Source organism: Phycodurus eques, chromosome 1, assembly GCF_024500275.1.
Source record: "Phycodurus eques isolate BA_2022a chromosome 1, UOR_Pequ_1.1, whole genome shotgun sequence".
NCBI classification, from domain to species: Eukaryota; Metazoa; Chordata; class Actinopteri; order Syngnathiformes; family Syngnathidae; genus Phycodurus; species Phycodurus eques.
Genome location: NC_084525.1, coordinates 13,023,784 through 13,051,097, shown reverse-complemented (window position 1 = coordinate 13,051,097; position 27,314 = coordinate 13,023,784). Strand labels below are relative to the sequence as shown.

The 27,314-nt window shown below is 44.5% G+C and overlaps 1 protein-coding gene across 12 annotated transcripts in view; it reads left to right on the top strand.

Moving 5' to 3' along the window:
- Window positions 1-27,314, top strand: part of tns1a (tensin 1a) — a 91,349-nt gene that overhangs the window by 51,507 nt on the left and 12,528 nt on the right. For 10 of the 12 annotated variants that reach the window (XM_061678106.1, XM_061678153.1, XM_061678145.1 and 7 more), the window contains 13 exons: window positions 4,231-4,280; window positions 4,764-4,935; window positions 5,015-5,065; window positions 5,126-5,248; window positions 6,390-6,454; window positions 6,772-6,855; window positions 8,137-8,249; window positions 8,339-8,399; window positions 8,479-8,554; window positions 8,648-8,777; window positions 10,206-10,271; window positions 10,358-10,474; window positions 24,843-26,513. In XM_061678106.1, coding sequence (XP_061534090.1) covers window positions 4,231-4,280; window positions 4,764-4,935; window positions 5,015-5,065; window positions 5,126-5,248; window positions 6,390-6,454; window positions 6,772-6,855; window positions 8,137-8,249; window positions 8,339-8,399; window positions 8,479-8,554; window positions 8,648-8,777; window positions 10,206-10,271; window positions 10,358-10,474; window positions 24,843-26,513 — 2,779 coding nt within the window. Of the gene's footprint in view, window positions 1-4,230; window positions 4,281-4,763; window positions 4,936-5,014; window positions 5,066-5,125; window positions 5,249-6,389; window positions 6,455-6,771; window positions 6,856-8,136; window positions 8,250-8,338; window positions 8,400-8,478; window positions 8,555-8,647; window positions 8,778-10,205; window positions 10,272-10,357; window positions 10,475-24,842; window positions 26,514-27,314 lie in introns of those variants that run through there. The other 2 variants (XM_061678189.1, XM_061678198.1) reach the window with 2 other exon arrangements.

Below are 27,314 nucleotides of genomic sequence, written 5' to 3'. Positions count from 1 at the left end.
GGGTGCCAGTGGGCATCACAAATTATTTTAAGATTTTATTGAAATATTTTTCCTGAGGAGGAGGGCGCTGGCAGTGCACCCTCCAGAAGATGGCACTCTAGGCGACCGCCGATGTCGCCTATGCCCAGGGCCGGACCTGGCTATATACCCTCTTTTTTGACTGCTTGTGAGCCGTATCATATTAAGTCTATGAACATGACTCAAGCCATCCTTGAATGAACGTCCTCTCCCGATCACTGGTGATGACCACTACACGTTTTTCCTCATTTTGTTATTTTTTACCCCCAACACAATACAGTACATTGGCCTGGCACTCCGGGCGAGTTGACCGGTGATACGTTTTCTGGTTCCGCCTCCCGACAGTGTTTGATTTGAGAAGATAAAGCCCGGTGATCGTAAAAGGCAGAATGCTGTGGTATCTGAATACAGGTCGTGTAGTGTTGCCACTGTCTGCCCGAGATACGGCAAGATTTTATGACATAGTGCAATTGTGAAAGAATAAATTTGTCTTATAATCTGATCAAGGCATTACATTGAAGATTTTTTTTTTTTTTGAGGCCATATGCACCCATATTACTGTACAACACAACGTTGTTTTGTAGGGTTTTTTTTCGTGGCCTAGAAAGACCATCTATCCCTCCATTTTCCATACTGCTTATCCTCACTAGGGTCGCGGGCATGCTGGAGCCTATCCCAGCTGACTCGGAGCGAAAAGCGGGGTAGACCCTGAACTGGTCGCCAGCCAATCACAGGGCACATATAAACAAACACCCATTCGCACTCACATTTACACCTACAGGCAATTTAGAGTCTTCAATTAACCTACCATGCATGTTTTTGGGATGTGGGAGGAAACCGGAGTACTTGGAGAAAACCCATGCAGGCACTGGGAGAACATGCAAATTCCACACAGGCGAGGCCGGATTTGAACCCTGGTCCTCAGAACTGTGAGGCTGATGTGCTAATCAGTGGTCCACCGTGCCGCCTAAAACGACCAGTACAATAAAAAAAATTTTTGGAAATAAATATTAAAGAAAAGCTTGAAAATTTCACATTTTATCCAAACTTATCACGCTGGTGTATTTGGTCATGGTGTCATTGTTGACGTACAATACTCATAGGCAAGTCGCTTTTGTGAGCCGCGAGGAATTAATGTGCTTCCTTGTTCCAAATCTGTTGCCAAAGGCGAACGGCTTGACCAAAACAATTTACTGTCCCAAAAATAGCATGTTCCAGACTCCAGAGACTTGTTTTTTTGTATTTCTCAGAGTTAACGCTGCCGCCATGCCACTCTCTCTCTCTGTCTGTCTCTCTCTTTCTCTCTCTCTGTCTGTCTGTCTCTCTCTCGCTCTCTCTGTCTGTCTCTCTCTCTCTCTTTCTCTCTCTAGCTGTGTGCGCTCTATGCACAATAGACAATAGATATAACCATCATGAAATGACCGCCGCATCAATGTCCCACATCCAACATGGCCGCCACATAGGCACAGGAGGCATGTCTTTTGGAATTGGGCCCAGAAATCCGTCAATCCCATTATGTGCCTGCATTGCGCCACAGCCCCAGTAAATAACAGCGGCCAATTCTGACACAAACAGACTTTGTCAACGGCAGTTTAAGTGACAAATGGAAACTATTTTTGGACACATTGTTCAGTCCCGACAGTCTGTTTGAAGAGATAGCTGTTTTATCAGGGTACGTTTTATCGAGGTTCCATTGTATGACAAAAAACGTTTATTTTTGCTTTCCTGTAAATCAATTAGCATAAATATTTAACAGTATAACCACTGTTTCTGAAAACTGCTTGACATCTGTGTTTCATGAAGTGCCTATGTCAAGTGTGTGAACTGCTTTTCCCGCCTGACACAATTGGACAGACAAACCAGATAAATGCAGTGCTGCTTTCATTCACCCAAGCGTATTTGTCGTTTGTTGTTTATGGTCTCCACGAACTGTATATTCAGATCAATTTCTGTATTCGTTGTTACGTGTCACACTAAACCTTTTTTTTTTTTGGCCCATGTCACAAATTCATGGGTTAAACTCTGTGGCAGATGTCTCCACACCCAGATTATGCTTTGGCAACTGAGCAGGGATGAAATATGGCACCCAAATTGACATGCTAACACTAAAAACATCAGAAATTAATCTTCTAATCATCTCCATCATATTTTTCACAGAAAGTTGCTGCGAACAAGTTGAAAAAGACAAGTTGATATTTAAATGTAATATACTACATTAGAATCCATACATATTGTTCCACAGTATTCACTGCCGGATGAAGTGATGGAAAAAAACATTTTTGTTTTCTCCCTTTTGCATAGAAAACATCCATGTAAAACTTACCCGCGCGCTCTGACCATAACTGACATTGTGTGGGGATTGTCTGGGTTATGGAAGTGCTCTGTCAGGAGTTTTATTTTTTTTGTTTCTTTCTCCAGAAACAGTATAGACAACGGGCTCATGCACATCGAGACAGTTTCAGTCTCTGTTCAACCACAGCTCCAGCAACACCAGGACAACACAAGTTGGTTGTTACTATTCTGAGCTCAGGACCTCTATTGTGAAGAGTAATTACAGTCAGCAGCGCATGTTTACAGTGCAAAGGAAGTGCACATCAACACTTGACTTGAGCGGGGAAAAAGGGAGTAACTGTGGTGGGTTAGTTGGGAATAATGAGAGATAATGAGACTGAGGGAGGAGTAGTTGCCAAGGAGGGAGAGTATGTTGAGGGAAACATCCGCAGTTGGTGAAAGCAGCATCAAGTAGCAGCTTTTTTCATCATGAAAACTCGCATGGAATGGAATGCAACCTCACCGGACATGGATATGCCATGCCAAACTTTATTTTCTCAATTATATTGATACTCAAAACAAAAAGCACCCACCAACCTGCTCAGCCATGCTTCTTGGCAACTATTTTGGGAGGCATTTGACCTTCCTGGGCTTAATTTGGAGGTGGAGTACAGGTCACCAGGTCAACAAGGTAGGCCCCGCCCACATTGGAGAGCAGGCTTATGCTCAGCTTCATTTTCACAATAATGTCACACATACGCCCTGGTGGGAAAAGCTCAAGCGATCTCCAATTGCCCCACTCGTAAACAAACCCATGTTATTTGACCAAGGCAGAGCTATTGAGAAAACTGTCGAAATGGCTTGAATTATGATTTTACCCTTCTTCTCTACAACTGTCGTGTGAGTGTGTGAAGTGTCAGTTGAAAAGAAAATGTTTTGAGGTAAATTGCTTGTAAGGGAGCTGGAATGGCGGCCTTAATTTACATCAGAACGGGTAAATTGAATCAAATATAGATGTAGTGGAAACTCATACATAGTTAACATGATCATTGAGGGGCTGTCTAATTAATGGACCTTTCTGATGCTTGGATTAATGGCTCTTCTGACGGTGAAATGGATAGCACACTGTAGAACTGACGTTAGCTAGCTGGCTAGCCACGATATTTGGCAAAAATTCTCAAAGACAACCCAACCATGTCTTCCACAAATAAATCCACGTCTTGCCATAGTTCAGTCTGTCCCTTTTGAAGTGGCTACCCAGCGCACCTTGGGAGTCTTTTGATCTTCTCTGTACAACTATTTCTGACATCCACTGAATTTATCCTCCTCACCCAAAAGTTGTACTAGATTAATTTGGATTTGTTTAAGAGTAAATCTAAAAACACCTAAACCTATTAGGATATATCTGGCAGTGTAACCCCAAACACAACACACAAGTTTTTGTTATTGTTTTGAGAAGTCAGTGGTACTTTATCACATTTCTTCTACCCAGAATTACCCTGGCCCCTATTTATTTTTATTTTTTTTCAAACTATATGAAAAGGTCTATTGAGCACTTTAGAATCGTCCAATATATAGACTAAAGCATTTGGACATGATCATTGTAGGTTGTCCCGTCCTGCAGTTATAACAGCTTGCACACATGTTGCTACAAGACAACAGACTGTTGTGATGTGGAATGCAACACCACTCATTAAGCAGTGTCTGAGGCATTCCTCACATCTGGTGCCTGTCAAAGCACAAAGAGGATGCTTCCCATTTTTGCTCTTGCAGGATAGTGTCATCTTTGCCGCATTCCCGTCTTACTCCCTTCCCAAAAAAAGGAATCATGAATACCTTAAACAGGCGTGTTTGTCAAATAAGTTGCATCTGATTCTGTAATATGTACAGTATAACAATTATTGACGTGCATGTGCTGATTTATCACATTCCTCCCTTCAGGGGTCAGCCAGGTCCTGCAAGAGTGCTGAAATAAAGCGAAAGCAGTCACGGTAAGACATATCATGCACGGTCATGCCACACACGCACAGACACATGTCCAAATATACATTTAAATCATGAGAAAGAACAGAGAACTTGGATTGAATCCTGGATGACTTCTATTTTGTTGATAGATGTACAAATGTGTGTGATACAAACCCCTTTTCCCCTAAAGCATGTGTATTCCCATTTCGCACTTTTGTCAACAGTTTTTGCTCTCATTACTGAGAGGTCATGTCCGTCCTTGGATGATGGGAAACTTTTTCAAGATATATAAAGAATGGTAGCGTACTTTCCGTCAGAATTCATGGACAACATATATATATATATATATATATATATATATATATATATATATATATATATATATATATATATATATATATAATAATAATAAAAAGCTTCTAAATGCGCCGTCACAACAATTACAATCTCTGCTCCGGTGCACAATGACATTGTAAAGCGGTCACCTGATCGGTGCTTGCCCTCCCCAGGAGTCAGAGTATGGTCCAGGACATGGAGGAGAGCTATGAAGTTGACCTGGTCTACATCACAGAGAGGATCATCTCCTTCTCTTTCCCTGCCACTGCCGAGGAGCGCGGCTACACCGTCCACCTGAAGGAGGTGGCAGCCATGCTGCGCTCCAAACACGGCGAACACTACCTGGTGAGGAATTCCCCTTAAATTCATCCAACGGTCTTCCTGTGGGCTTTTATGCATTAATCTTTGTACTTCCTGATTTTAGGTGCTCAACCTGAGCGAGCTGAGGAACGACCTAGCAACATTAAACCCCAAGGTACGTAAAAGATGTAAAAGATGACACTTGAGAAAGTTCATACTCACTTGTTCTCTGCAGGTGCTGGAGTTCGGCTGGCCAGACGACCACGCACCGCCGCTGGACAAGATCTGCAGCATGTGCAAGGCCATCGACACATGGCTCAATGGTGACCCACACAACGTTGTAGTGCTTCACAACAAAGTAAAGTCATACATACCAAACAAACCAATCAACATTTCCTTAGCCTAATATGTAGCATACCGTAATTTCTCATGTATAATGTATTTTTTTCTCCACAAAAAATTGTCAAACGTCAATACTGCACATTATACATAGGTATAGGGGAAAATGAAAAAGCGTTCACATTTTATAAATGTATGCCGCCATGAAAAAGCTATACACTTTCAGTCCAATGTCACCGCCACCTACAGGTTATGAGAACGGTGTATACTTTCATTCTAATATGCCGTCACCGAGAGGTTATGAAATAGGTGTAGCCTTCACTTTCATTCCAATATGACAGGGGACTGCATGTACTGTATGTACAGTTGTGCTCATAAGTTTACATACCCTGGCAGAATTTGTGAAAATTGCTTTTTTTTTTTTTTAATATGACTGAACAACAACCATCATTCATTTCTTTATGGTTATGTTTTGTTGAATGATAATGCTTTTCTGAAATGTTTGACAGTTTAATTTTAATCCCATTAAAATACAATTAAATGTGTTTCGCCTAGCCCTTCATGTTTTCTTTAAAAATGTTTACCCATCTTACAAATTCTGCCTGGGTAAGCAAACATATGAGCACAACTGTGTGTTTTCTCATTTACTAAATAAAAGTAAGGCTGTGAATTTCAAAATAAGAGCAAATAAATTAAAAAAAATATTACATGTTCAAATAAAGTGCTTAACTTCAGAATAATTCTTTGAAAAAATAGTTCGTTTTGATCATATGGTTAGAAGCAAAATCATGCATTGTAAAAATGCATTATACATTGGTAGAAGAGTTTTGCAGAATTTTGAGGCCAAAATGGGGGTGCGCGTTATACATGGGTGCGCATTATACACGAGAAATTACAGTAATTGCCAAAGTCATTTTTGAAAAACAAGAAAAAAACACAACCAACAAGAGTCTGGCTTCCTTGATTCAACTTTGGTGGGTTTCCATGACGTTGACTGAGAATCTACACAGAACATAAAAAAATAAAAAAATTAGCAATCGTTGATTTTGTGACAGTAAGTTAAAAATAACTTGGGCAATTATGCTATTAGTAGTCTAACGATTTATAACGTGTATGTATGCATTACAATACTGTACAGTGGGTCCTCTTTGGTATTCTAGGGAAACCGAGGTCGGACAGGGGTGGTAGTGGCTGCCTACATGCACTACAGCAACATATCAGCAAGGTAGTAAACACCTTGTTGGAATTCGCTACCTCATGATTGTTGGTGTTGTTCAATGCTGCTTTTTTACTTCAACTTTGATCCCCCAGTCTCGAAAGCCTTGAGGTGGATGTGAGTCTGCTGTGTGATTAATGTGGCAAAACAAGCCATCCCGGCTGGTTTATTGTTCCGGTTCTCTGAGAGCGAGCAGCTCAGATGTGTCATCATTCTTTAATGCAGCCAGATGTTGTTAGAACTTTAGAGATACTTTGAAACTTTGCAGATTTATTCTTCAAAAATTTCCCCTGTGTTCATCTACATTTCATCATGTACATTTGCAGTGCTGACCAGGCCTTGGACAGGTTCGCCATGAGGCGTTTCTATGAGGACAAAGCACTTCCAATGGGTCAGCCGTCACAGAGAAGGTTAGTTGTTCCCTCACTTCCTGTTTGAAAATGCTTGCTTATCACACAGTAGAAAGTATGCACTCTATGTTTCAAAACCACATAATTTTCCAATGACTGTTAGAAATGGGGTCCATTTCTTTACACAGGAAAAGTTTTTCTCTCCTGCAATTTAGTTTGAATCGAGATAATTGTGTGAAAATGTCATGGCATCCACTGTGTTTGTTTGAGGGATTCCACTCATGCCAAGAGAGCTCTCAAGAGAGTGTAGTTAAGCCTGTTTTCCACCAGTGAGATGATGTCATCAAGCATGTTGTGGAATCAAAGAAACTTACAGGAGGGAGATAAGAAGAAGGTGACAGTGAATAAACAAACAAATAGCTTTCAAGTCTGACGGCTCATCCTTGGCCAAGCTGCAATTTCCCGTTTCAGATGTAATTATCTCTGCCCTCACTTGCCTGGTATTAATAGTTTGGAATGTGAGGCATTAAAACTGGGAGGAGTTTAGTTGCTACTGTGTGCTTGTAAAAGTATAAAACAAAAGTGTATTCTGTCATTAAGATATCAAAAATGACATTACAGAATGTGAAGCAAGTTATAGTGTACATATCTTTCAACACGTAGAACTAATGCACCAGAATTCCAAAAGGTGGTAGATGTGTATGTGTGTATCACAAGCACTGGCTGCCTTGCCTGCCTGCCTGCATTCCTTCCTTCCTTCCTTCCTTCCTCCCTTACTGCCCTTCCTTCTGTGAAATCCCACCTCGCTAAACCATCTGGCTTCCATCAACGGAGCAAAGCCTCCTCACGTTCAAGGTCATGTCGGGTACCCTCCTTACAGCAATGGTTAGCAACCAGGCCAGGTTAACTCACCAGACCTCCAGCTGGTCTCTGTACACACCAATTCAATCAGACACTTTCCACAGTAGACCGGAATGGGATTACAGTTGGAATAATTACAGAAAACAGGAACAGGAGGACTGACTGTGGGGAAAAAGATGCTTGTGTTTGATTTTTTTTTCATTTCATACAATTATTTGTTTTGTTTAGTGCGACGTAGGCTCAGGCAGCAACAGTGCTGTCATGTTTACTACGTCTGTCCCACTGTTGAGAGGCACTGGGTTCCTCCCACATTACAAAAACATGTATATTTTGAGTGAATTGATGCTTCTAACTAGTCCATAGGTATGCATGTAAATATTTTTTTGTCTGTATGTGCTATATTTGCTGGTGACCAGTCCAGTTTGTACCGCGCCTCCTTCAATGTCTACTACTGTCACACCTTCTTTCTTTGCTCTTTAGGTATGTGAGATACTTCAACGGCCTTTTGTCTGGCCACATAAAAATAAACAACAAGCCTCTGTTCCTGCATCATGTCATCATGCATGGAATTCCCAACTTTGAATCCAAAGGAGGTGAGTATCTGCACTGCAAATATTTGGAGCCAGTTTTGGGGAGTGAGAAAGAAGTGTTTAAATGTCCACTCCCTCTTGGTCGTGCCCAGGCTGCCGTCCATTCCTGAAGATCTACCAGGCGATGCAGCCAGTCTATACGTCAGGAATATAGTATGGAATCATTAGTACCTCTCAGTTTGCTGCATATTTAAATTTGTTTTTATGAGATGCTGTTGTTGTTGTCACACAGCAATGTACAGGGAGACGGCAACACCAGCATTTGTATCACCATTGAGCCAGGCCTCCTGCTGAAGGGTGACATCCTGGTGAGCGATTCCTCCACCCTTATCCTGTTCATGCTTGATCTTTCTGTGTTATCATCACACAACACATAATCTTTCCACATTCACCTGCCACAGCTCAAGTGTTACCACAAGCGCTACAGAAACCCCACCAGGGATGTTGTGTTCAGGGTGCAGTTCCACACGTGCGCCATCCATGATCTCGGAGTGGTGTTTGGGAAGAGCGAGTTGGACGAGACATTCAAAGGTAATATGGCAAAATCAATGTTACTGCATATGTGTGCATGTTGAATTTGAATTGAAGTCGCCCAATATTGTGATTGGCAGTGTTTACAAATTAGTTGTATGTTATACATTCAAAGAGAAGTTGATAGTTGTTACAGTTCACAGCTTTTAGAGCCATATTTCCCAACCAGTGTGCCATGGCACAGTAATGGGCCGGGAGAGATCATCAGGTTTGTTGCAAGAAATTATCAAATTTCACTTAATTGGTCTGAAACTTATTCATTTACAAAGAATATATCTTTGGTCACCAGTGACCCACTCTTCCATTTTATGGCAGAAGGTACATAACAACGCATTTAATGACATTTATATTTGATGGTATCCCATCATTTTTCTCAGTTAAAATAGGTACCTTGACTCAATAAATAAAGATTGGGAAACACTGTTTTAGAATGAATCACTGATGGTGTAGTGGTACACTCGCCTGACTTTGGTGCAGGCAGCGTGGGTTCAGTTTTCACTCAGTGACGGTGTGAATGTGAGTGCGAATGGTTGTCCGTGTCTGTATGTGCTTTGCGACTGACTGGCGACGAGTTCAGGGTGTAGTCCACCTTTTGCCCAAAGTCAGGTGGGATAGGCTCCAGCGCCCCGTGACCCTAACCAGGATAAGCGGTGTTGAAAACGGATGGATGGATGTTTTAGAATGAATAAGGTACTCCAGTGGTGGGCCCAGCTGAGTGACTGCAGCAACTTCAAGGACTATAAAGTTACATGCTTCAGTGAACAGCCACATATTCACGGGTCAGACTTTGCAAATGTGCTGACTCAGAAATGTTTTGGGGGAACCTATCCTCCATTACTGCCAAAAACTCACTTTATACAGTTTTTTTTTTGGCCAAAGCTGTTTCTAATATAAAAATATTGCATTGGTGCCATCTGTTGGCATCTCTATGCCAAGCAACTATGTTGAAGTCAACTCAACAATGGCAGCCATAACAAAGTTCTGTGCATAAGCGCAAACATAAAATACAACAAATAAAATGATAATAATATAAACAATAATGATAGTAAATTAATACATAAATAAATACTATTCTTTTGTAATTAAAGTATTCATGAAGAGCTCCTTTCACATTGGCATTTGACATACGGGTGGTCCCGAGTTTTAGTCCCTCTCGTCAAACTGAGGGAAGAGGCTTCATTTTCTCAGATCAAGGGCCAATAAAAAAGTACTTTGCCGCCATCTTGTGGCATCTACAGGCAATTACAACCTTCTGGGTAGGCGTCATTTTGTCACGGATTTCCGTTATTTGTGGCTGGGCTCACTACCTATCTCCCACCAATAGCGAAGCTTCACTTAGTTTATATTTATTTACAGAATTATTATCATTATTTGGGGGGTGGAGTAGGGATTGTCCACTCTTTTAAAGTAAATTGTGTTTTTGTACAGATGACAGGTTCCCTGAGTATGGGAAGGTGGAGTTCGTCTTTTCATACGGTCCACAGAAAATCAAAGGTAGCATGTTTTTATCTAACTGCTTATTGTTCCTTCTTGTTGAAAAATATAGGTGCCACATCCCCATAATGAAATGTGTTCCTCAGGTCTAAGCCATCTGGAGAATGGGCCTAGCGTCTGTGTGGACTATAACACTCAGGATCCTCTGATCCGTTGGGACTCGTATGAGAACCTCAGTCATCGCTCTGAGGATAACCAACACGGTATGCATACATATCAGTACTGTACTCATCTCACTGGCAGCCAATGCGGTGCCAAATCCTTTTCTACTACTTTACTACTATAAAAAGACAAATTCTAGTTTTATGGACTTCCTCAGAGTGAAGTTGTGGAAATTGCTGTATTTCAAGAAGGTCAGTAGGAATTGCCCAAATTGCATATTGTTTCCTATTTAAACAGGAACGCTGCAGCCTCTTGGCAAGTAATTTCTCAAATTTAAGCCTTCCGGGTGTCCAGGAAAAGTGCAGGACTTTGCTTTTACCCCATCTTCGTGGAATGCTCTTTAAATAATACAGTGGTGTCTTGAGATACGAATGACCCAATTTTCAAGTTGTTCAGATATGAGCTGTCGTTTGGCCGATTTTACTTTGAGTTTGTCTTTTGAGAACATTTTGAGAAATGAGTGCTGTATGGGATAGTGGCAGTAAACTCACAATAAGCAGCGGTTTGGCATAGTGAACAATTCTTAAAAAAAGAGGCTTCAAGTTGTTTAATGCCATTTCTAGTTCGTTTATTGTCAGATTAAACTTAAAAAAGAGAATTTCACGTTTTGTATTTCGAACAACCACATAGCTTTGCTTCCACGTAGCTTAATGGTAATAAAGAATGCAAAGTGCAATACACAGGCTAACAAATAGCATTAGTGTTATACCCCTTCAAGCAACGGATTTTTGAACACAAAACATGGCGTAACACATGTAGACAGACAATATAACAATACTCAGGCATATTTTCTTTATTTTCTGCCAAAATGACTGTCTGTCTTTTAGATTTGACACACAACATTTTTGTTAACAAGTCTGCCAATTTGAATGATAAATAAAATTTGACAATTATATAATATAAGGGCAGCATGGTGGACGACTGGTTAGCACATCTGCCTCACAGTTCTGAGGACCCAGGTTGAAATCCATCCCCACCAGTGTGGAGTTTGCATGTTCTCCCCATGCCTGTATGGGTTTTCTCGAGGTACTCCGGTTTTCTCGAGGTACTCCACTTATTGCTTCCATTCAGCTGTCAATCAAGTACATGTCTGTGGCTCGTGCGTATCACACAGCCGCAAGCTGACGGTCACTGTTTCTAGTAAACAGTTAGGTTTTCCTGATATGTCGCTGTTACGTGGACGCACACACGACACACTGAAGGCGCTCGGCAGTGGCAGTTCGAGGGGGGTGGGGGACGGGGGCATCCCGTCCCCACCCCACCCACCGTGCACTCCCCTTTTAAAGACGCAGGAGGTAGTCGACAGTTTGAAGCCATTTTATTGTCTCGGCTTCAACACAGTCACACGCGCACACAAAAGGCATTTTACAACAGAAAGTTTTTGGCTGACTGTCGGCTTATTGTATACTGGCCTTTAAGACACCATATGAGCGCTGTTGCATTTAAAAAAAAAAAAAAAAAAAAATTTAACCAGTACTAAAAAAAACGGGCTATTTTTTATTTCAAAATACTTCAGTCCGGTACTTTGTGCAACACTACTTTTTATTGGATTTAATGTTACTACTATATGTTTTTGATAACATATAAAGTTATGCAAAGAATGAATCTCATATCTTAAGGCACCACTGTACTTGTAGGCTGGCGTCCGAGAAAGGTTTAGCAATTTGCTGAGGGAACATTTGGGATCCACTGACAATGTAAATTAGGTGTGAAATACAGACAAGACCTCAGCATACGGTGACTGCATGAAAATCTTGTATGGCAGAGAATGGGATTCAACATGTCGCGGCACAGCCGACACCGATCACTCATCAGTGGTCATTTGCAGAAGCCAGACTAGTTCATTTGTGCTAGGGTTCAGGTGTTGATTTCTTAATGCATGTCTCTTTACTCCCCCTGGCGCCATTTTTAACACTGACCTTGGGCATGGAGTTGAAAAAGATCAGCAAAGGAATGGTATATTTCAAAGATTCTGCTGGATTAGGATGCTTGTTGCTTTCATTCTAACTCATAAGCCCCTGAGGCTACAGTGTAGTGTTAGTGCTCCTTGTTAGCGTTCACCTGTGTGTGTCTCTGCATACATGATGTTATTAGCTCGTTGAGTTTTTACTTTGGAATGCGAGCGTGTGAGTCAGCGTGACTGCTCCGCTAATAACCCTGGTCCCCGGCGGCTGGCGACCTCGCTTCCACTACAGTCAGAAAGCCACGGTTGGGCCGGTGCACAGCCCAATTGTATAAGTTACTTTAAGAGTTTCACAAGCTGTTGTTTTAACAACAGGAACTTGTAAAGTTTAAATGCATGCACCTGATTTTTCAAGACACAGAAAGCAAACATATGCATGAATCAAGTATCATTAGAGAAAGGGAATATTAAATATGGCTGCTATGGATATGTTACGAAGCACTGGAATTTGTGTGTATTGTTCAGAAGCCAGCATGGCCGTCCCCCTTGTTTACTACCCCTCCCCTATTTGACCGGGCCAAACATGTCTGGAATAGCAGGACAGTGACAGAAAGGGACACTGGCGGTCGCAGGGCGAGGCAGACCCCACCAGTTTTATGCATTGAGCCACTCAAGTCATTTTGTTGTGCATTTCCAAAGACTGATTAAAGGAAACAAAACGTCAAGCGAGACTAGTTGACTTTTCTTTGGGTGGTGAGTGTAACTGTGAGTTTTTTGTTCACATTAATGCTTGTGTTTCATTACATTTATTATCTTGCAACCTGGTTGTCAGCCATGTCACTGTTGATGATGTTTCTCATTGGCAATAAATAATCACTTAAATAAAAAAGAAACTCGGGCTTGGCTTTACATTAATAACATATTTTACTCGATGTTGCAATATGATACAAAGTGTTTATTTCACATGGTCAACATGGCGTGAAATAACTCAGAGAAACACGCAAACCCTTATACCTTGGCACTCCAGGGTCAAACCTACAGTAGCCTATACCTGTACATTAAGGACTAAACAAACTAAATATACTAGAGCCACCTAAGTCTGCAGAAATTGAGAGCGGTGGAATATTTTAAATGTGTGCTTGTGTGTGTCACACGAGAACGAAATGCTTGGAGCTGGACGTGCCGCTGACAGCACGGTGAGCTGCAGCAGCAGGTTCAGATCCCACCAGCCCTCGAAACCCTGCCGCAACTGTCCTCATCTCTTAATGTCTCATTTCTCCTCTGAATGGCTATTTTGGAGTCAACCTGCTGCTGATCGTATGTCCTTGCAGCATGGAGATGAATGTGAATCAGACATGTCTTACACATGACATCACCCTGACAGTCGTCTTGGTGGGTGACACCAATACGGTCACATAACGTTACCTCTAAAGAGTGACTGATGCATGGAGTGGGAGGCAGACATTGCTAATTTAAAACCAGACCCTGTCAGTTACTGATGCTCAAAGGGTGACACATGCTTCGTGATGTCATATCTCACTCTGCAAATGTCCACTATTTAATAGAGAAACTTGACATACTGCCCTGCTTGAGATGTCACTTTATCGTGGTGGAGAGGTTTGTGTGTCCCAATGATCCTAGGAGCTAAGCGAGGAGCTTTATGCCCCTGGCAGGGTCACCCATAGCAATCAGGTCCTAGGTAAGGTATCAGACAAAGCACCGCTCAGAAGACTCCTATGATGTATAAAAACATTGGAAAACGTTTTCCCTTGCTCGGACGCAGGTCACCGGGGGCCCCCTCTGGAGCCAGGCCTAGAGGTGGGGCTCAAAGGCGAACACCTGGTGGCCTGCAGCATGGGGCCCGGCCGGGCACACCCCGGAAGAGTAACACGGGTCCCCCTTCCCATGGGCTCACCACATGTGGGAGGGGCCATAGGGGTCAGGTGCAGGGTGAGCTGGGCGGTGGCCGAAGGCAGGGACCTTGCGATCCGATCCCCGGCTACAGAAGCTGGCTCTAGGGACATCGAACGTCACCTCTCATGCAGGGAAGGAGCCCAAGCGGGTATGTGAAGTCGAGAAGTTCCGACTAGATGTAGTCGGGCTCACCTCCACATACAACTTGGGCTCTGGTACCAGTCATCTCGAGAAGGATTGGACAATCTTCCACTTTGGAGTTGCCCACGGTGAGAGGTGCCAAGCAGATGTGGGTATGCTTTTTGCCCCCTAGCTCAACGCCTGTACATTGGGGTTCACTACGCTGGACGAAAGGGTAGCCTCCTTCCGCCTTCGGGTGAGGGGACGGGTCCTGACTGTTGTTTGTGCCTATGCACCAAACACCAGTTCAGAGTACCCATCCTTTTTGGATTCCTTTGAGGTGCTGGAGAGCGCTCCCGCTGAGGACTAAATTTTTCTGTAGGGGGACATCAGTGCTCACGTGGGCAATGACAGAAAGACCTGGAAGGGTGTAATTGGGAGTAACGGCCCCCCAATCAGAACCCGAGCGGTGTTCTGTTATTGGATTTCTGTGCTCATGATGGATTGTCCATAATGAAGACCATTTTCAAGCATAAGGATGTATATACAGTGGGTACGGAAAGTATTCAGACCCCCTTACATTTTTCACTCTTTTTATATTGCAGCCATTTGCTAAAATCATTAAAGTTCATTTTTTTCCACATTAATGGACACACAGCACCCCATATTGACAGAAAAAAACGGAAATTGTTGAAAGTTTTGCAGATTTATTAAAAAAGCAAAATTGAAATACCACACAGCCATAAGTATTCAGACCCTTTGCTCAGTATTTAGTAGAAGAACCTTTTTGAGCTAATACAGCCATGAGTCTTTTTGGGAATGATGCCATTCAAAAACAATAACGGAGTTGTTCTGAGGTCACTCCTTCTGTATTTTAGCTGTGTGCTGAGGGTCATTGTCTTGTTTGAAGGTGAACCTTCGGCCCAGTCTGAGGTTATGAGCACTCTGAAGAAGGTTTTCGTCCAGGATATCCCTGTACTTGGCCGGATTCATCTTTGCTTCGATTGCAACCAGTCGTCCCTGCAGCTGAAAAACACCCCCACAGCATGATGCTGCCACCACCATGCTTCACTGTTGGGACTATATTGGACAGGTGATGAGCAGTGCCTGGTTTTCTCCGCACATGCCACTTAGAATTAAGGCCAACAATTTCTATCTTGGTCTCATCAGACCAGAGAATCTTATTTCTCACCATCTTGGAGTCCTTCAGGTGTTTTTTTAGCAAACTCCATGCGGGCTTTCATGTGTCTTGCCCTGAGGAGAGGCTTCCGTCGGGCCACTCTGCCATAAAGCCCCGACTGGTAGAGGGCTGCAGTGATGGTTGACTTTCTAGAACTTTCTCCCATCTCCCGACTCATCTCTGGAGCTCAGCCACAGTGATCTTTGGGCTCTTCTTTACCTCTCTTCTTACCTCTCTTCTTACCTCTTCTCCCCCAATTGCTCAGTTTGGTCAGACTGCCAGCTCTAGGAAGGGTTCTGATCGTCCCAAACGTTTTCCATTTCAGGATTATGGAGGCCACGGTGCTCTTAGGAACTTTTTTATTTTGTAACCTTGGCCAGATCTGTGCCTTGCCACAATTCTGTCTCTGAGATCTTCAGGCAGGTCCTTTGACCTCATGATTCTCATTTGCTCTGACATGCACTGTGAGGTGTTAGCTTTTGGTGTGGCTTTTGTAATCAAGTCCAATCAGTATAAACAAACGCATCTGGACTCCAATGAAGGTGTAGAACCATCTCAAGGATGATCAGAAGAAATGGACAGCACCCAATTTAAATATATGAGTATCACAGCACAGGGTCTGAACACTTATGGCTGTGTGATATTTCAGTTTTTCTTTTTTAATATATCAGCAATAATTTCAACAATTAAATTATTTTTCTGTCGGTATGGGGTGCTGTGTGTACATTAATGAAGAAAAAATGAACTTAAATGATTTTAACAAATGGCTGCAATATAACAAAGTAAAACATTTAAGGGTGTCTGAAAACTTTCAGTACCCACTTGGTACCTGGATACCACAGGTCGCAGTTCGATGATGGACTTTTTGGTGGTGAGCTTGGTCTTGCGGCCACATGTCTCAGGTGAAACTCAGGTGAAAAGAGGGGTGGATTTGTCAACTGATCACCACCTGGTGTTGTGTTGTCTCCGATGGTGGTGGAAGATGCCGGTCTGACCTGACATGACCAAATGTATTGTGAGGGTCTGCTGGGAATGTCTGGCAGAATCCCCTGTCAGAAGGAGTGTCAACTCCCACCTCTGGCAGAACTTCACCCACGTCCCAGCGAGGCGGGGGACATTGAGTCTGAGTGGACCATGTTCCGCACCTCCATTGCTGAGGCGGCCGACCGGAGCTGTGGTCGTAAGGTGGTCAGTGGCTGTCGTGGCGGCAACCCCAAACCCATTAATGGACACCAGCGGTAAGGGTTGCCATTAAGCTGAAGGACTACTATCTGGCCTTTTTAGTTTACGGGACTCCTGAAGCAGCTGATGGGTACCAGCTGGCCAAGCGGAATGCATTTTGAGGCAAAATTTGGGCGTGGGTGGAGTTCGGTGAGGTCATAGAGAAAGACTTCTGGACAGCTTTGAGGAAATTCTACGTCTGGCGTCTCAGGAAGAGGAAGCAGTGCACGATCAACACTGTGTATAGTGGGGGTTGGGCACCACTGACCTCGATTTGAGATGTTGTGAGTCGGTGGGGAGAATACTTCGAAGACCTCCTCAATTCCACCGACACGCCTTCCCATGAAGAAGCAGAGTTTGGGGTCTCTGAGGCAGGCTCTCCTATCTCTGGGGTTGAGGTCACTGAGGTGGTTAAAAAACTCTTCGGTGGCAAGGCTCCGGGGGTGGATGAGATTCGCCCCGGAGTTCCTAAAGGCTCTGGATGTTGTGGGGCTGTCCTGTTTGACACGCCTCTGCAACATCGCATGGGCATGAAGGACAGTGCCTCGGAATTGTCAGACTGGGGTGGTGGTCCCCCTTTTTAAGAAGGGGGACTGGAGGGGGTGTTCCAATTACAGAGGGATCACAGAGAGGAGGAGAGGAGGGTCCATCAGGAAGTTGAATCTCGGATTCAGGAGGAGCAGTGTGGTTTTCGTCCTGGCCCTGGAACAGTGGAGCAGCTCTACACCCTCGCCAGGGTCCTCGAGGGTGCATGGGAGTTCGCCCAACCAGTCTACATGTGTTTTATGGACTTGGAGAAGGTATTCGACCGTGTACCTCGGGGAGCCCTTTGGGGGGTGCTTCCGGAGTATGGGGTACCAAACCCTCGTGATATGGGCTGTTCTGTCCCTCTACGACCAGTTTCAGAGTTTGGTCCACATTGCCGGCAGTAAGTCGGAATCACTTTCAGGTGAGGGTTGGACTCTGCCAAGACTGCCCTTTGTCACCGTTGTGGTGAAGAAGAAGCTAAACTGAAAGGCGAAGCTCTCAATTTAGCGGTTATCTACGTTTCTACCCTCACCAAAGGTCACAAGCTGTGGGTCGTGACCCAAAGAACCAGATCTCGGATACAAGTGGCCGAAATTAGTTTCCTCCACAGGGTGTCCGGGCTCTTTCTTAGAGATAGGGTGAGAAGCTTGGTCATCTGGGAGGGGCTCAGAATAGAGCTGCTGCTCCTCCGCATTGAGAGGAGCCAGATGAGGTGGCTTGGGCATCTGATTAGGATGCCTGCTGTACACCTCCCTGGTGAGGTGTTCCAGACACGTCCCACCGGGAGGAGACATGCTGGAGAGACTATGTCTCCCGGCTGGCCTCGGAACGCCTCGGGATCCCCTCAGAAGAGTTGGGGAAAGGGAAGTCTGGCCTTCCCTGCTAAATCTACTGCTCCCGCGACACGGACCTTGGATAAGTGGAAGAAAATGGATGGCTGGACATACTGTGTACTTGTTCCCTTGAGGATTTTGCAAGATGGGCTTTTAGCAGGTTAATGTGACACAAGCAAGTGTGTAGGATCCTGTATATCGGCCAGTTGTCAGTCAAACCCTGTCACCTTCTACAGGCATGCAGACTGGCTGTCGTCACAGCGATATGAAAGCTGAATGTCACATCCCGTTGCGAGATGACATCATTGGGTCCTCACATTCCTGCCCTGGCCTTTCAGTGTGTATAATTGTGACTGCTTTAAGATGTCGACACGCTGAAGGAAAACACCCACCTCTATCTTTCGCATTTTGGATGCACAGTATCCATCTTTGTGTAGATTACAGATGTTTTTGTTTTTGTTTTTTTTCCTCCAAGGCAAAATGCAGTTTTACTGCGCTCTTGCATTGCCATTGAGGTTTGAGTTGCTTTAGGGTAAAGCTCCAGACTGACAGTTTATCTAGCACACATCAGTGAAAAAAAAAAGTTTTTAAAAATTAAATGAAAAATAATGCACCACATCCAATCAAATTTAAACTGCAGGTCTATCTTCCAAAGATAGGTGTATGACATACACACCTGTATATATAGTATGGTTCCAAGATTAGGCCATGCATGTAAATGTCAGGTGCGGCACTACTATATAAATCTTTCATCAAAAAAAAAAAAAAAAAACTGGTTTGGGCCCTTCTCGTAAGGTCATTACGCATCTATCATCCATCATCTCATTTATAAGACTATATGCTTCTATATAATGTGAATATCCCACTGACCTGTTTTTGTTTACCTCTCGCAGGAAAGCACAAAAAGGGACTTGTTGACAGTTCTGTCCAGAAGTATTTGGACAATGCCTGAATTAGATACTTTGTTTTGGATAGTTTGCCTCTTTACACCACCAGAATGGATTTGAAATAAGACCATCAACACGAAGGAAGTGTGGACTCAGTTTAATCATCGAGAAATGTTTTTGTAGATGTCAATTTTCATTGACTGAAAAGTATTTGGACATCCATCCATTCATTTTCTGAGCCGCTTCTCCTCACTAGGGTCGCGGGCGTGCTGGAGCCTATCCCAGCTGTCATCGGGCAGGAGGCGGGGTACACCCTGAACTGGTTGCCAGCCAATCGCAGGGCACATACAAACAAACAACACTCACATTCACAATCACATTCACACCTACGGGAGATTTAGAGTCCCCAATTAATGCATGTTTTTGGGATGTGGGAGGAAACCGGAGTGCCTGGAGAAAACCCACGCAGGCACGGGGAGAACATGCAAACTCCACACAGGCGGGACCGGGGATTGAACTCCGCTCCTCAGAACTGTGAGGCTGACGTTCTAACCAGTCGGCCACCGTGCCGCCTATTTGGACATTTGACATAAAAATTATATAACAATAATGTTTAATAGTGGTCATGACTACTTGTAGTCTGGAGTCTATGGGCATAACCAAATTGCCAAGTTTCATCCCTAGAATGCATTGACAGACCATCTCCAGACACCTTCACTTGCAGGTACCTCTGGCAATAAAGTGCAATAAAGTGTATGTTGTTGAAGTGTATGGGGTGCATGTCACCCCACAGCACAGATGGGAACAGACCGGGCTGCGATTCTATTCTGTTGTCAGCTGTTCCATTAGCAGTTATACAGTACGTGTCCATCCCATAACATTTCCTCCACCCTGGTTGACACATGATGTGGCGTACTTCGGCTCATGAGCTGTTCCTTTTCTTCTTAATACTTTTCTCTTCCCAACATTCTGCTACATTCACATGATGTGCACAGCATCTGATTTCAGAACATCATAGTTTTTTTATATGTCTTCTCTGCTTGAATGTTAACAGTAGTTTGCACCTGTGTTTTAAATGTATTTTGACTCACCTGCCTTGACTCAGATATTAATCCATTGGGCTTAATATGACATCGGTCCAACCTCTGCAATTATAAACTCTTCTGGAAAAGCTTTCCATAAGGTTTAGGCGTGTGTTTATGGGAATTTATGACAATTTTTCCAGAAGCGCATTTGTGAGGTTACATGCTGATGTTGGACGAGAAGGCCTGCCTCTGTCTCTGCTCTAATTCATCCAAAAGTGTTCTATAGGGTTGAGGTCAGGATTGTGCAGGCCAGTCAAGTTCATCCACATCAAACTCTCTCATCCTTGTCTTTATTAACCTTAATTTGTGGACTGATGCACAATCATGTTGGAACAGGAAGGGGCCATCGCCAACTGTTCCCACAAAGTTGGAAATGTCCAAAATATTAGCCCCTGGAACTCTGAATGCTGCACCAAGAGATTTTGGACAGTCGAACAGTTTGGGGACTCCCCCTTCCTGTTCCAACATGTCTGTGCACCAGTGCACAAAGCATGGTCCATGAAGACATGGATGAGAGAATTTGGTATGGATGAACTTGACTGGCCTGCACAGAGTCCTGCCTTCAACACGACAGAAAACCTTTGGGTTGATTTTGAGTGGACAATGAGCCAGGCCTTCTCATCCAACATCAGTGTGTGACTTCACAAATATGCTCCAGGATGAATGGGCAAAGATTCCCATAAACTCACTCCGTAACCTTGTTGAAAGCCTTTGCACAAGAGTTGAAGCTGTCATAGCTGCAAAGGGTAGACCAACATCATATTAAAACATCCATCCATTTTCTACCGCTTATCCGGGTCGAGTCGCGGGGGCAGTAGCTTTAGCAGGGACGCCCAGACTTCCCTCTCCCCAGCCACTTCATCCAGCTCTTCCGGAGGGATCCCGAGGGGTTCCCAGGCCAGCCGAAGGACGTAGTCTCTCCAGCGTGTCCTGGGTCGTCCCCGGGGTCTCCTCCCGGTGGGACGTGCCCAGAACACTTCACCAGGGAGGCGTCCGGGAGGCATCCGAATCAGATGCCCCAGCCACCTCATCTGGCTCCTCTCAATGCGGATGAGCAGCGGTTCTACTCTGAGATCCTCCCGGATGACCGAGCTTCTCACCCTATCTCTAAGGGAGAGCCCGGACACCCTGTGGAGGAAACTCATTTCGGCCGCTTGTATCCGGGATCTTGTTCTTTCGGTCACGACCCACAGCTCATGACCATAGGTGAGGGTAGGAACGAAGATCGACCGGTAAATTGAGAGCTTCGCCTTTCAGTTTAGCTTCTTCTTTACCACAACGGACCGATACAAAGTCCGCATCACTGCAGACGCTGCACCGATCCGTCTGTCGATCTCCCGTTCCATTCTTCCCTCACTCGTGAACAAGACCCCAAGATACTTGAACTCCTCCACTTGGGGCAGGATCTCATCCCCGATCCGGAGAGGGCATGCCACCCTTTTCCGACTGAGGACCATGGTCTCAGATTTGGAGGTGCTGATTCTCATCCCAGCCGCTTCACACTCGGCTGCGAACTGCTCCATATTAAAATATATGGATTTAGAATACAACCAGCTCAGGGTGTACCCCGCCTCCTGCCCGATGATAGCTGGGATAGGCTCCAGCATGCCCGCGACCCTCGTGAGGAGAAGCGGCTCAGAAAATGGATGGATGGATTTAGAATATCACTTAAAATCATATGTGAAACAAGGCAGTTGAGTAAATACTTTTGGCAATTAAGTGAATGTTGACATTGTGAAGTGTTCATTCACCAAGGAAAGGATTGTGCTATTGCCCACTTCAGTTGTCTGAGCGTTACTGTAAAAAGCAACTCAACACTTTTTGAAGGCAAAAAATGGTAAATGTATTGGTATATTTTTCTTTAACTGTAATTAAAGCTGAAAGTCTACACTTCAATCACAATTTTTTTTTAGTTCTAATCTATTGTGGTGGTGTAGAAAGGCAAACTCACAAAAACTCACAGTGCTAATACTTCTGGACCTAACTGCATGTGCACACTACTATGTGCTCCACTTCCCTGGTGGGTTATTGACACAGCAGTGGCACACAGTGATCAACTGCTTCTATTTATAACAAACCATTAGCCACATTTGTGGAAATTGCTTTTTAATGGCTGCCAAGTCCGTGACGTGCCAGTGAGACGCCCACTTGTGTTTGGGAGTGAGTGTGTCGGTCTGCAACTGGCACCTTTCGTTTAAAAACAAGCGTCAATACACAAGGTGAACAAGCATGTGCACCACCATTTGGTGAGCATGGCACACCGCCCGGGTGACTTACCTGATCTAATTTAAGGTCTGCTGCTATGATTTAATGGCGCCCAGGGAAGCCTGTGTATTCCATTTGGGTGACATACGGTTTGTACAAAATCATGGTCACCGCAGTTAATACCCAGCTGGAGTGCCGCTACAATGATGTGAAGCTCTCTGCCATTAATGTGAGTGATAAGTGCATGCTAGGTGCCTTGCAGCGCCATTTGATATTTTTGTGGTCGCAGTTAGATGCAAAGCATGTGTTCATATTTCAAAAGGATTTCTCAGAGCCATAAACATTGCTGTGAACCTTTTACTTTAAGCCACACGACTGACATTGCACCGTCATTCATCGATTTTCTATACTGCTTATTCTGTTCATGGTCACAGGGAAGCTGGAGTTGATTCCAGCGGACTTAGGGTGAGAGGTGGCATACATCCTGGACTGGTCACCAGTACATCACAGGACTAATAAATTGCAGCAGAAAACTATTTATACCCACATTCACAATTTCGGGCAAGTAGTTTTCAGTCAACGCAGTATGTGTATTACTCTCACACCATCGTTGAATTTGTTTATAACTTATATTTATAATATAACTAAAATGTCACTTGGTAGAGTGCAGACCTCCTTCAATACCGAATTTTCATCAAGAACGGATAAAAAAAAAAAATCTTGGACCCAGTATTTGTGTTTGGCCATCTGTTTGTTAGTTAGCCAGCTTACTTCCTGGCTCATGGAGGATGACAAACAGATGGGTGGTGCCATTATTATTTTGGAACGGGTGGAGAGATCTCTTGATGCCATAGATACTCAATTGGGTAAATAAATCCATGTATCTGCACCTTTATTCAGGATTATCACCAGAACAATTCCTTCTTGGCCCATTAACCACCTCACTACAAAGTTCAGTGGCGGGTTAGTAAGGTAAAACTAACCTGTTTCACATTGGTCTAGACTAGCTCACATTCCATGTTAGTGGGTGTACAATCCATGGCTTGGCATATTCTGATTCACAATTTGCACAACTTTCTTAATTGTATCATCCTTCTAAGTACCAGTACTGTTGTCTATGTTGAAATCATTTTTGTGGAAAATGTAATGTACTGTACATGTTTTGGACTGCGGGAAGAGGCCACAGAAGCTAAAGTAATATTTGCTAATTCATTATTTTCCAGTGTGTGCGGAGGGGGAGGTGTCTTGTTATGCCTGATATTGTTTGTCACTTCTTTCTATCAACGCTGAGGCCTGCTTTCTCTAAATGGCAAGTGGGGACAATTGTGAGTGATGTTTTTAACCATGAGTCAGCTTGTGTGAGGATGCAGCTCAGAGCCTACTGGAAATTCAGCTTGTTAGTTTTTCTTTTTCAGTTTTGAAGATGCAATGAACTGTATTAACAGCAGTGTGAGCAGAAAGTACTGTATATAATAAATGAGTCCTTGTTAAGCCCATAGACGTTCAAGGTGGCTTTGAATGAAGGGATCCCCCCACCCTGACCAATGACATCAGAAGGCTAACAGATGGGAGTTCTGTCCAAAGTGTAGCCACTCCCCTGCTGCTGGGAAGAGTCAAGTGGTGGTGCAGCCCCACGTCACTTGCTTCAAACACATTTCTGGTGATGGGAGGACATAGAGAAGGAAGCAACAGGAGAAGGCTCCCTCTTCCAATTATGTCACTTTTGTTTTGTGGGAGGGAGAGTGAAGGAAAGTCACATCTTCAGGTAAGGAGAATTTTTCATGACAGTTTTCTGAGACTTACGATACTGGCTTATGACCCCTTCCTTGCCATAAGAAGCAAGCATAGGGACAAGCTGTTCTTCTAGCTGGTGTTCTGCCTTCCTGATGAGATGAAGTTTTGAAATAACTGCGGTTGGAGTGATCCACCATCTGTCCTATGGAGTCGCACCCCACATACAAGTCAGCTGTTGTTGGTGTACTTGTCGTGTCTTTCCATTGCTTTGTGCTACTTCAGATAATTTGGATGACTTTTTTTCTTGTGCGTGTGAGAGTTACTCTTACTAGCCGCGCATTAAGGTATCTTTATTGTCAGCTGTTCATTCTTTGTGTATGCCACCGATTTGACTCTGCAGGGCTTCTATTCCCAATACCTGTTCTACTGGGGAATTATTTTTTACAGCCTACCCAAAGGCCCAAAGGATCATTTGTTTCAGTCCATCAGTTCAGATGAAATATTATTTCATTGCTCTGTGTGCTGGTCAGGACCCACACTGATTCACATCAGATTGATTTGGTCCTCAGTGACGCAATGGTAGCTGCGCCTTTAGCCTTGTAAACTGTCTATAAATAGTGCACGGGGCCAGCATTGCTGGTTGCTGGGCTAATAACTCGGGGTTTAAAAAAAGACTTCCAGAGCTTCCTTGTGCTTGTAGGGTGGGCTATTAGGTCTTTTGCAACTTGTCTATTTGATTATTGTTCCTTTGTATACAGATAATATGTTTTGGGTTAATCACTTTTTATCTGTTTTTCAGATGTTGTTCACAGTCAAGGTCCACTTGATGGAAGCCTGTACGCACAGGTCCGAAAGAAAGACTCCCTGGAGGGAGTGGTCACCATCAACGGCCTCCCGGTGCATGGAGACCCCCTGACTGCCACACAGAATCTATTGCAGCACCCAAACCACCCCCTTCAACCAACAGAGCATACCCTTCCTGTAACAGGCCACGCCTCTCTCCCTGCCGTCGACCACACTCTGTCTGTAAGCAGCGACTCGGGAAACTCCACAGCCTCCATCAAGACCGACCGTACAGAGGATCACAGTCAGTCTCTGCAGGGGGGCTCAAGCCACGACAACCCAGCAGCAAGCCACCTGACCCTCAGCCCCCAGGAGAAGAGAGAACTAGATCAGCTTCTGAGTGGACTTGAGGTGCCTGTTCATCAACGGCAAGTTTATCTGTCTACTTCAACCAGTCCGGGAGCGGGTGTCCGGCACCTGGTCCCCGCACAGGTGCATGTCAACGGGGGCCACACCAGGTTAATTGGGGGCACTTCCGCAGAAGAGCGTGAGACAGATATTCTTGATGACGAGCTTCCCAATAGCCAAGAGGGCAATAGTGTGGACAGTTTGGGCACACTCTCATCCTTAGAGGGCCAGGCCACACCAGCTGACCTCTACTACCAGTCACAAGGCCCTGTCAGCAGTCAGAACGACAGCCCCTACCTTGAAAGAGGTGTTCTCAGCGATACGTTGAGTGAGATCCCTGTGCACGGAATACAGACACCCACTGCAATGCAGGAGTGCAGTGCCTCTGTGTTGCCATCGGGGGCATATAACAACTTCCAAAATGAAAGCGGAATGTATCGCTCACAGTCCTTTGGTAACCCACCTACTAGCAGTCATGAATCCAACCCTAAACTAATGCCCAGGGCCCCTGAGAGGAGCACCAGTAGCCGGGAGGCTGTTCAGAGAGGTCTCAGTGCATGGCACCAGTACAGCCTCCCAGATGATCCTTTTGGCCCACCGCTCCAGTCCACCCATAGCTTGCCACATTTTCCATCTTCAGCTTCTCAAAGGGACATTGAGCAGTCTATTGAAGCCCTCAACATGCTCATGCTCGACTTGGACCCGATCAACCCCCACATGTCCAAGTCACACAGTGCGCCACCTGGGGAAAATACCTTTAATTCATCACCGGTGCCCTTCTCCCAGACACTTACAAGGCCATCGTACCAGGCAGACTCAGCCATCCATGGCTATAGCACCTCTGGGTCATTCAATAATACTTTCCATCAGCCAGAATGCATGACTGGGAGAATTTTTCCCAACCAGAGCCCTCTCTTGGAGTCTCCAGTACATTCTCCTCAAAGGCCCAGTCCCACTTTCCAACATCAAAACACCACTCCAACACACACACCCGAGCCCTATGTTCACGCACGTCAAGTACTGCACCAGCTCCCCTCGGATCCATCCACAAATGTCCATCCCTCGTTGAAGCCTCTGAACTCGTGCATAGTCGGCACAGTGTCCAACTCTCCGGACCTACAGGGCTCATCTCCCTTTCTGGGCTGTAGTGAGTCCTCCTCTCCACTTCCTGCTCTCACCCCTCAACCTAAGGACACTTCCTCTTCCTCTTTGGCCCGAGAGCTGGATGCTGAGGAAGAGGCGTTTAACCTAGAGGGCCTGGTGGCTCACCGCATTGCTGGTAAGGCTGGGCTGTGCCAAAAAGTATAGTAATCGCATAATTGATATGTATGACAAGGCTCAGTGCATTAAACGCCTCACTGGAGTCAGAGTTTAATCTGTAAAGTTTCAACTCAAGCTCCCCATCTGGGCCGCTGAGGTGCACATGGTCGAGCAGATTATAGCAGTTCCTGTTACACATTCACCAGAGGAATGAGATGTGCACATATAATTAGCTCTGCAGTTAAAATGAAAATAAAAGTCAAACCTGAGAGTGCAGGGTAATAATAGCAGGAAGTGTTTTGAGATTACAGCTTCCATGAGTTCACATTTAGGTAAACCCATTGGAAGATCAACGCTGCCTCCCAGTGGATTTAAGTTGCATATACAGTACCTTCTTGTTTTGTGCGTTTAACACTCCGCTTCTTGAGTTGTGTTAAATATGTTTTAATATTGTTTTCCTTTAAGTCAGTTGCTTTTTTTGTTTTTATTCTCTTTTTTTTTCAATCCATCGCTGATCGGACAACCCCTTCCCACCATTGCTTCTTCCACTGCACGTCTTCCCACCTTCTTCCTCCTCTACCTTCCTCCTGTCCACTATCCGCCCGCTGACCTCCTGCCCCGGCATCAGAGTACAACGCTCGTATCCGGGGCATCTGTGAAAGCATAACACCGCAACAATCTGACCGCCATCGCTCCTATTCTTTCTCTGGTTTGTCCACCGCCACTCCCTTTCAGTTGCTTCCTTTTTAATTTCTTACACATCATTTCTAGAACATTTCTGACATTGCTTGCATATTGTTCTGATCATAAGTAGTTATTC